A 10699-nucleotide genomic window follows, 5' to 3' on the forward strand; every position below is an offset into this window, starting at 1 on the left:
AAACTCACAGCAGCAATGCGCAGGAAACTGTACAAAGAACGTCTCACGGCAAATTCACAACCCCTAAATTTTATTTTTAAAATATTTTGCCGTAGACCATAAGAATATTGACTGAATACTTCAGAAGGTTGATTTCACGACAATTTTTTCAAGTCTGATTTAGTTTTGTTTTCATATCATATTTGCTCTACATCAAAATGACGACAATGGAAATTCAATATTTATTTTTACGAAAAGTCACTTTTAGACAACATTAAAACGGAATTCAAAACTTGTTACTCGTTTAGTTTAGCTAAGCTTAGTTTGTACGTAAGGAAACCAAGATTTCACCTTCGCATGAGTTTAAATTTTTCTAGTTGTGCCGTTGTTAGAGAAGGTTTTACTGTCGACAGGGCGGCCATGAAATGTTTATGCTCCACTCTACCAACCGACATGCCTCCATCTTCAAGAGCATACAGTGCGGCCTGCAAAATAACAAACAATGTCAATCAGCCATCAAAATCACGGGAAACGCTTCCTCTATAGATAGATTCATCGCGGTTCATCGCGGTTTTTCGGTCATAATCCCATCTCAGGGAATCGGGTGAGCCCGCGGTATTAGACAGAGTTGTTGCTTAGCAACATGACGTATCACGACGGCGACGAGTTGAGATGTCACTGTGGAAAAACTCGCAATGTCCTGATTAGCAGAATCGGAAAATCTTCGGGTGCTCCTTCGGTGCATTCCGAAAGACTCGTTTGACCACCGGAACTTTTTGGAAACACAAAAATCTTCTCCACGATACCATAAAGAAGCTACCTGTTATACATTAAGAAATTTTTTTTGCGATACAGACTGTTACCTTGAAACTGGAGGGATCACACGATGATATTTTAATGAGGTTGAAGCATAGCAAAGAGGTTATCAACTGAAAAGAAACAATGGCTAACTTTGAGAAGTTTAAACTAAACACGTATTTGAAAAAATCGGGAAGAATTTTGTTCTTTTTTTTGTCGGATATTGCCTAATTTCTTACCTCTCTACACAAATTTTCAAGGTCAGCGCCTGAGAACAACTCCGTGTTCAAAGCAGTCTCCTCCAAATCTACATCATCTGCCAAGGGACTGGCACGAGTGTGTACTCTCAGGATTTGCAACCGAGCCTCAACGTCTGGAGGAGGTACATAAATGATGCGATCGATACGGCCCGGTCTCAGAAGGGCCTCGTCAATAGCATCAGGCCGATTGGTGGCTGCGACAATGAGAACATCTTTCACAGTTAAAGAGCTAATGACTTTTAATCTCTGCGTATTAACCGAAATCTCTTCATTTTCCAAGTGTGTCGCCCCGCAATCAGTTCTCATCAACTGTTCTCCATCATTTCCTTGTTCATAAGGTTTGGTGTTTTTTTCCGCTGATTGGTAGATATTCGCCAATGTTCCAACACCATCCATTTCGTTTAGCAGAGTTGACAGTAACCTCGCCCCCACCCCAGTACCACTCGTCCCAGACCGTTTGCCGACGAGGGCGTCCAATTCATCAAGGAACAAAATGGACGGAGCTGTTGCGCGGGCCTTGGTAAACACCTAAGAGCAATCGATAAACAAATATGAATTACACAGTTGCTTTAGGAATACTAGCTTCCCTGAGTTGGCTGCCAGAAAAGAAGAAAATTTATTGACTTGGTCCCAGCTTTCGACTTAGCTCTGCGTGGATTTAGTTATTTCACGTACTTTCATGTACCTTCCTGCACGCACACTAAACCTGCATTTTCTCCTTCATTTACAGAAAATAATCAAATAATCAGTCTGGTCTTCGCAGGGACTATAGTTAGGTTAACGATTCACATGAATACAGAGTCAGGTTGTAGAATATGTCCATCTCACCTCTCTTATTCTGCGCTCCGCGTCTCCAACATAAGGCGAGTACAACTGGGCACAACTGAGGGCCAAAAAGGTGCACTTACAGGAGGTGGCTGCTGCACGCACTAGGGTCGTTTTACAGCATCCCGGAGGGCCATACAGGAGAACGCCCCTGGGGCGTTTAAGGCCAAGACGTGCAAACGATTCTGGATGTTTGAGAGGCCATTCAATTGCCTGTACATAAAACAGTTTGTTAGGATTATCAAAAGGAAGTTAGTGAAAACAAGTAATGTACACTTTTCGCTCACGTTCGTCGAGTTTTGCTCTCGTACCCCACTTGGCTCTCGTATTTCATGCTTTACACTTGAACCACTTGTTTTGCGCTCTGCATTCCAGCTCAAGCCTTTCACATTATGCGCGTATTCTCGCTTTGTATTCGTGTTTCCGCGTTGCACTCGTGTCTCCCACGTTCCACTCGTGTCCCTCGCGCTGCGTTTGTGTAACCCACTTTGCGCTTATTGTTAGCCTATGGACATCCAACACCTCCCCTCAAAAATTTCGGGTCTCTCATCCCGATTTTTTTTCAGGGGAGGGAGCGGATGTACACAGGCTAGCTTATTGTACACTGTCAAGAAATGTTACAAGTTATCTTTAACCATTACGTTTGGAGCTCGCACACTTCGTGGTATAAATTGGATCATTTTGTATACGTCAAGGCGATATCTCTATGCTATTCAATTTTCTTTTTTCTACATGACCATGTAATGAAATTGAGAAATTCTTGTTGTGGGCTATTTGGAAAGTGTGCAAAAGGCACAGCCCTGTGACGTATCCTTCCCCACCTGCTTCAGAGCTTGTTTCACATCTTGTAGTCCCCCGATATCTTCCCAGCTCACAGGATTCCATTCAACCATTCCTTCCAAACCTCGGTACATAGATGGCACAATGTGGCACAGTGCTAGCTGGAAATCTGCCATGGTTATTTCACCAACGTTATCTATGAGGAACAAATTTAAATTTGGAAGACTAAGTTTACCTGTCCATTGACCACTGCATTTTAAATAACACAATATGTTAATTCCTACACTTATAGCCGGACCTGTTACCAAATTATTTCCTGCCCAGTAATGCTATGGAAATCACTGTTCAGCAAATCAAGATCACATTTTACTCCCCCACCCCCCACCAACTAACCCCAGCTCAGATAGCTGAAGAGATGTAATTTGAGAGTAAAGTGTTTTGCTAAAGTACACAACTCTATGACCTCAGCTAAGACTTGAATCCACACTTCTCAATCCAGAATTCAATTACATTACCTTCATTATCTTTCAAAGTTTCTTGCACACTTAAACTGTCGCGGTTCCCATTGTTGCTGTGATTTATCATTCTTTTCAAGGCCACAAATGCTGCTTCCCTGCATAAAGAGGCTATATCAGCACCAACATAACCTAATGTCAGTTCAGCGACATGTGCTAGATCAACCTCATCTGACAATTTCAGGGATTGCGTGTGCGCTTTTAGGATAGACAATCTCTGCATAGCATTTGGCACTCCAATCACAACCTGAAAACACATATAAACCATTCAAGATATTAGATATTATGTACAAATGAATATAGCAATGGACAGACAAAAACCCAGGCAGAATTCATGTGCATAATACTGATTGGAAAAAAGTTAAATTGTCTCAGAAATTGAAATTTGACAAAAAATCCTTTGCTGCACATCATAATTTCACCTCACTACACTATGTTTAGTAAGTGGTAAGACATGGCCTTTCTTGTTTGAAATATAACTGAATGCCTTGGTGTAACTTGACAATGTTCATGATACAATTTTCTTTAACCCACAATTTTAGTGATTTATGCTACCAATTAAACACTAATCTCTCTATCCAGTCTGCCTGGTCTTCGCAGTGCAGGGTCAATAGCATTTGGTCTGTTTGTTGCTCCAATGATGACGAGTTGACCTCGAGATTCCAAACCATCAAGAAGAGTAAGAAGCTGGGCAACAATTCTATTTTCTTCATCATTTCCACTGCTTCCTCTCTTTGGACACAGAGCATCAAGTTCATCAATGAATAAAACACATGGACCATGCTGTGAAGCATTCCTGAAGCAAAGGATGACAAGTATTTCAAAAGCATGGCAACCATGATCGTTGACCTCTGTACTAATCATTACACATCATCCAACCCTGTGCTATCACCAACTAAAGTTAAATGATCAAAGCAACACTTGGACCTCATACTACCAGACCTGATTCCAAGGGATCGTTTGCAACTGACATCATCGCCGCCATGTTGGATGACCATTAACAAAAGAATTCTAATAAGGTTTATTGTTACTGTCATCCAACATGGCTACCTGGGTCTTTGTTATTTGAACCTCTTGGGAATGGTTGCAAACCACCTTATAATGGCATGAAGATATAAGGAGAGTTGCTACTCCTTGCTACTGCTTTATGTCAAGACAGATGTTTCTTCATGTTTCATGGAAATCTAGAGAGGCTATAAAAGCAAAACAAAGCACAGGTCTGTGTGATTTGCGATTTTTTTTTCAAAGCAAACATGGTCTACAAACAGGATCTTCACAACTAAAAGACAAGTCATTTTGGTGCCTGGCCTCAATGCTCAAAACAATGAGACATTCGTCAGGCAATTTCACAAAATTGGTTGAACAAATGTCCAAATGACTGACTGTTACTTCCAGCACTGGAACAGCCACTTTTTGTTACCTTGCAATCTCAAAAGTTTTCCTCAAATTTTCTTCACTCTCTCCTGGATGTGGCCCAAACACATCTGTGCCATTCAGTGTTATTAACTGTGCTCTGCACTGTGAAGTTACACTCTTAACAAGGAGAGTCTTCCCAACCCCTGGAGCTCCTTGCAGTAAAATTCCCTTGGGGCACTCAAGTCCTAAATGACCAAAGCACTTTGGATACTGAAAAGGATAGCTTAACACTTCTTGAAGTTCCCTCACTGTATCATCAAGACCTGCTAGGACCTCATTGTTCTTGTTTTCAAGCTCACATTCCCTGCTGACTGACTGAACAATAATGTTTGTTTTATCAGTGACCTTCACTGGGTTATTCTCTAGGTACTGGGTCGAAGGTTCTGTGGAGAGTATCAAAATCTTTGCGATTCTTTTAGATGAACTGTGATTGTTTCTAAGCTCCTTCGGCTGAATAACACATCCTTGCATAATGATACAGCCTCTTAACAAATAGCCAGAAACTCTTTCTCTCTTCATTTCTCGTGCAACTTCACTCAAGTTGTGATCAAAATCTTCAGCTCCTTTGCGAAAAAATAGAGACACAACAACGGTTTTTGCATCCACAGGCTCAACGATAACAATATTCTTTTCTGATATGTTCTTCTTGTAACAAGTATTGTTCATCTTGCACGTATTCGCGTTGTTCGGAAGGGTGACAAGCGAATCATATTGAATAACATTGTCGTTTCCATTAGTTCTTGGCCACAAGGAACAAAATACAAATCCAGAGTCAACTGTCAGTCGAACCGGCGAATTGATCTTTCCGCCAATTGTTTCAATTATCCTTGGTGCAATTCGGCATCTACCAGTGTTAAAATCTTTTGCTTCACAGTAAACACAACTTAGATGAAATTCAGTCGTTTCGTCTGCCATGTTGTTTTGACCATGTGTGTTGCTTCCCTTCTTTGAGGGGTCGTGACAGTGCACGTTTTGTTATGCGAGAATTTGTAAGATCGTAGTGTAATTTTTTATGTTGAGTTAACTGATTGTCATTACCTTATGTAATTTTCTTTCGATATGCTTACATGTAAGTGTTAATTAGTCAATCTTTGAAAAATACGAAAACCTTTCAATTTTTCGCCTTGACACATTCTCCCTTCCCCTCCCTGGTAAAGAACGATAAAATCACTCAGTAAAGGCTGCGGGCTCATAAGGAAGCAAAATGGCGGCAGCGACGACAGCGAGATGTGTGCGAGGTCTGTGGAGAAATCAAGTTGCATCAGCGAGGATTTCAACAAGGCTAACAGCCCAGCCTACAAGTTTATTTTCAAGTGAATCAGGTAAAATTTTAAGGGCGTCTAGAACATTCAGGGAATGGCTCTATATATCAACCATATTGTGGTTTGTTGTAGCAAATCTCCTGGGTATGTACATTGTAAGCTTATGTGGTTACTTGAAATGATATGAACCTCTTATCACCATGCTCTTAGAAAAAAGGTTCGTAACTGGGGGCTTTATATGTAATGCTTGGATTGTTCCGAGGTAAGCTTGATATTTTTAAATAAAGCCGCTTATCTGGGATCGAAAGAGAACCAAGATTTTTAATAGCCCGCTGAACAGGCGGATTAGCGGAACAGACCGCGAAGTGTGAAACACGAGCGCGGAGCGCGAGTCGAAAAAATATCCGCCTGTAGTCACACCATTGTTTATGCTCTTCCAACCAAACGGTTTTTGCTGATTGGTTACTTTAAGCCAGATGACATCAGACGCGAGGAAAAACAAAATGTGTTTAATTGGAGTGACAGGCCTTAGCTCAATGATTAGGTTTATACCTCCTTTGTTCGTTCTGGCACCAGATTATTTCAATTTAGCCAAATTTCTGGGGATGTTCACATCTCATCTGTTTTGTCGTTTGTAAATTGGTTAATTGAGACATTTTTTCGTGCCAATAAATTGAATTGTTTTGTTCTCTCTCATTCTCTCATGCCAATCATTTCAAGGGGGCGGTAGACCATAAACAATGGAGTGACTATAGCTGCATCTGTATTCTTTCATCACTTTGTGATGTACAAGATGTTGACACTATAAGCTGCCCCTGATATTAAATTAAATTTAAATTACTGAGACTGTTATCCCCAAAATTACTGATCTTTGGAATTTGACAGTAGGTGGCAATTTTATAGTGTGGTAACTGGCTTTCGCGTTTGTACTGAATGTCAGCATAGATAGTGGAGGGAACCCTCCACTAACTATGATGTCAGTGACCATTAGTAGAAGACAAAGTTGGAATATTTGTTTCTAGCTGATCGCCTTCCTGTTCTAGGTGAAACTTGTGGAGTGTCATCCTCTGATTGAATCTCATTGTCCTTTGCTCCTTCTTCCTCCATAGTCCTAGTGTCACCACTGTCGAGGGACTCCACTAGAAGACAGTAGTAAACATCCTGGTCAGGAACAGTTGTATCGTCTTCTTTCTAACTTATAATTTGCAACAGAGCTCAAAATACTGGCTGTCTTGAGTTGACCAGTTGCATTTGTTTTGACAAATTGAAAGGGCAATAGAGGATCTTGTGCACTATAAGTAGCTTTCACAGCGGGGTTCTCAACAGCATACAAGCTCTCGTCGGGTCTGGCCAGATAGAAAGGGGATGTATTGGAGGCTGGCTACCCTTCCTTACACAAACAATGTTACCTTCACAAGTTAAAATTTGTGAAGGTAAAAAACAAAAGACTTCTGGTGTGATGGATTGGTCAGAAGAAATCTCTTCCACCGTCTGTGCAAGTCTTGTAAAATCAACCAGCTTTGGATCGCCCACTTTTGTTTCATAACAATTCACAGGCAACGTTCCAGCAGAATGCTTAGTGGTCATGCTGAGCCTTGGAGCAAATCTTGGACATCTGTCCCATCTTGCTTGAATTTGGACTGATAAATTATTGACCCATTACTGTTTGCTACCAGTCCCCGGTGATGCAAACACTCGGCAAAAGTAACCAAACGTGTGACAATTGAGAAAGCAAAGCTATTTTTTGTTATCCCTAAAGCTATCTCAGTTATCCCTTATCCCTATATGATTATTTAGTCAGTTATCCCATATCCCTAAAACCCCTAACAGGGCCTCATAACTATGTGTACATACATGTAGCAGCTGGTTTTCCTTTTTCCTGTAAAGAGACATTTTAAAATATGTTATTCACAACTTGATGATAGATTTTTGCTTTTTCTTGGAGTTAGCTACCATTTGTATTTAGAAGGCAGGGAAGAGGAGGGAAATAGTAGTCGGGTTTGGAGCCACAGTTGTAATCTAGAAGTCCGGCGTCAAAATCTACTTCCCTGCCCGTAGCCAGAATTGTGTCTGCATTCAAACCTAGTGTCTCATCAAGCCAGGGCGTTATCTCCAGTTTCCACAGCATGAAGGGACTCAGAGTATTTTTACTCCCCCCCGCCCCCCCCCCCCCCATCCCCCAACCTGGTTGGAATTCTAGTCCATCACAGGGCTACTACCAATTTCATTTGCTGTTCGGTATCCATGTATCAACCTGGGTGAAGAGGCAAAGTAAGAGTCATGTGTCTTCACCATTTCACTCAAGAACACAACACAATGTCTCCAGACAGTGTTTGGAATCACTCTGGGGTCCATTGCCTGAAACATAAGGCCTTTGCCCTGCACATAGAATTGCAATTCATGGTTCCAAATTCAGTCCATTCTCACTTTGTACATGTAAATAGCCAACTGGTCCAAACGTTATTATGAGGTTTTCTGTGTTTCAGATGTCAGGGAGCTTAATTTGGAGAAGCTGACAGTGCTTGTCAATTTGTCACCTTAATTTTATAGATGCATGTTCTGTTCCAATGGATATGCTAAACAACATAAAGAGAATTTACTATAAAAGCTCTGTCCAGTCCCAATGATGAAAAACTTCCCCACCCCATCCCATGTCACTGTAGAATGGTTTTATTGTGCATAAACAGGTAGCCACCGAGTAAACAATAATTTACTCTGGTGAGTTGTTTGCCCTACAAAATTATTTTATTATTATTATCATTATCATTATCATTATCATTATCATTATCATCATTATCATTATCATTATCATTATCATTATCATTATTACTATTATTATTTTATTTATTTATTTTTTTTTTTTGTGGAGAGTATATTTTGGATCTATAATAATATTGGATTCTGATGGTCTGAACTGACGTGCATAGATGACCTAGGTGGCTCCTTGTAATTTTACGATCGCACGCGCGCATAGGACGAAAGCTCAAGTAATCTGTACGCGCTTAAAGGAAACCATCCGTGTTTTCAACATTTTATGACGTTAACATAAGCACAAAAAGAAAAACTGACAGTGAATTTTCTCGCGTTTCCTTCGGTGAAATTCCGTAAAATTTGGCAGACGGATTCTAAATATTTCACTTCAGTTGGAGCTCGTTTTTCAGGGAAATCTATCTGACCAGTTTTTCCGCAGCGCTAATTGCAATAATTGCGAATTTGTAAAAATCTAAAAGCCTTCCTTTACAAACCCTACTTTTTTCGTGTGTAAAATTCGTATCCCGTCGGGTTTAATGTTCTGTACGTAAAGATTTCACTGAAGGAAATTCAAGAAAATCACAAATAAAGGCATAAAAAAAACGGTAAAAGTGTATTTGGTCGGGCATTTATAATTCAAAATTAAAAGCCAAGATTTTAACACAGATGATAGTAACTCAATATATCATCATAGCTTATTACATGTGATAAGTTTGAGAGGACTGAGTGTTAAAACGAAAAACAACTTTTAAAACATAACACTAGCGCACAGAACGCGATAAATCATTACCCTATCATTCTCATCACTGGAGGTCATAGTCTGTTCAGCATGAAGAATTTTAACTCTCGACCTATAACCGCTTTGCAATTGAAAATCTGCCATTCAGAAAGTTTGCTCAAATCTACATTGGCTAACAATAGAAAATGAATACTCTGAGCAAACAATCGGCTTCAGTCAGACGATACAATACTTTGTGCTGACCAAACCTAAAGATGACTGTCCCCAGAGCTCACAGACAAACCTTGCTCTGGTTGGCTGCGATAAATTAAGGACATTCCCCAGTATTGCATTGCGCATCCTTACTGCGCATAATTCATGGCGTCATCAGCGCGCGTTCGTGCACGCGCACATTGAAAACATGGCAGTTCTGTCAGTTGAACACTAACGAGCTCGGGCACCCCCAAATTTTTTCCAGTCATTTTAATCAACTAATCATTAGCTTTGCGGAAGAAAAGACTGATCTGATTTCTAGTTTTGAAAATTGAATAAATAAGGAAAATAGCAGCTGCACTGTAGTCTTTTCTATTTTGCAGTTTGATAGCCGTTGCAAGCAATTTGGTTCCAATATTTTAACAAGGATTCAGCTGTCTGTCAAAATCAAACTTAAAAAGTTTATTTGTGTCCGACACAAGTATTGACTGTAGTTTGAGGCGTGTTTTATGAGTCTGGGCTCACAAAGAGTTTACAATAACTTGGAATGCGTTCTTGTAATAAGCATTAAATAACGCTAAAATGGGACATTTTCAATGCCTCACTGCCCCTTAACGAGCATGGGCACCCCCCTTTTTTATTTTATAATTAAAGTTCTCATATGATAAATATTCACTGGACTAAGTTTGAACAAAAATCTATGTGTAGTTTTATTTCAGGCGAATTACCTTAAGTTGGTTTGAAACCGTCTCTGACGTCTGCCAGGCAGTCGTAGCGCACGAGAACAAGTCTCGGAAGAACTGTAGTAAGCCACCTTAAATGAAGATTGCTTCGTCATTTGAACCTCATTCTCGCAGTGTGTGGTTGTTAACAAAAAGGCGGCTGCTTCTTTGCGTTTTTGAAATGCCTGTGAAGAGGACTTAGATAAAGTTTTGAACGACTAGTAGATATTCGCTCTCGATTTCTGAGCGTGACAGTTGATGCGTCCTCGTCAACTATCAAATTGTCCGCTACTTTCATCTGTTAAAGTTTTACCTGTAAAACCATCCAAATAGGGCATCTGTTACATTGACTTATTATATTGTACCAAAATGGAACACTAAAGTACAAGGTTGTATGATCGTTACTTTCCAAGATTAAGACACGCATAGAAATCGAGAGCGAATAATCTAATTATTTAGC

At 40.2% G+C, this 10699-nt stretch overlaps 1 protein-coding gene and 1 long non-coding RNA gene across 2 annotated transcripts; one reads left to right on the forward strand and one right to left on the reverse strand.

Annotated features, from left to right (window-relative positions):
• Positions 1-59: 59 nt before the first annotated feature.
• On the reverse strand, positions 60-5720 carry LOC145461295 (ATPase family gene 2 protein homolog B-like). The gene is made up of 7 exons (XM_081445641.1): positions 4578-5720; positions 3722-3953; positions 3158-3404; positions 2684-2838; positions 1866-2075; positions 1017-1565; positions 60-464 (listed from the first exon to the last, which is right to left on the reverse strand). Exons 1-7 carry the CDS (start codon positions 5486-5488, stop codon positions 327-329), a joined length of 2442 nt encoding a protein of 813 aa, XP_081301767.1. The 5' UTR covers positions 5489-5720; the 3' UTR covers positions 60-326.
• A 57-nt stretch (positions 5721-5777) lies between these two features.
• On the forward strand, positions 5778-8596 carry LOC145461279 (uncharacterized). Its single transcript, XR_014040426.1, has 2 exons — positions 5778-5895; positions 8322-8596. It is a non-coding gene; the product is annotated as an uncharacterized LOC145461279 (long non-coding RNA).
• Positions 8597-10699: the final 2103 nt, after the last annotated feature.

The sequence above is a fragment of the Orbicella franksi genome, chromosome 1 (genome assembly GCF_964199315.1).
Source record: "Orbicella franksi chromosome 1, jaOrbFran1.1, whole genome shotgun sequence".
Classification (NCBI taxonomy): Eukaryota; Metazoa; Cnidaria; class Anthozoa; order Scleractinia; family Merulinidae; genus Orbicella; species Orbicella franksi.

Bases quoted from the DNA above. Each gene is read 5' to 3' on its own strand.
- LOC145461295 (XM_081445641.1), bottom strand. From the start codon at position 5,488: ATGGCAGACGAAACGACTGAATTTCATCTAAGTTGTGTTTACTGTGAA. The intron at 2,839-3,157 runs GTAATGTAATTG...TGTTCCTCATAG, and splicing joins AACTTTGAAAGATAATGAAG to ATAACGTTGGTGAAATAACC. The intron at 465-1,016 runs GTAAGAAATTAG...GTTATTTTGCAG, and splicing joins TTGAAAATTTGTGTAGAGAG to GCCGCACTGTATGCTCTTGA.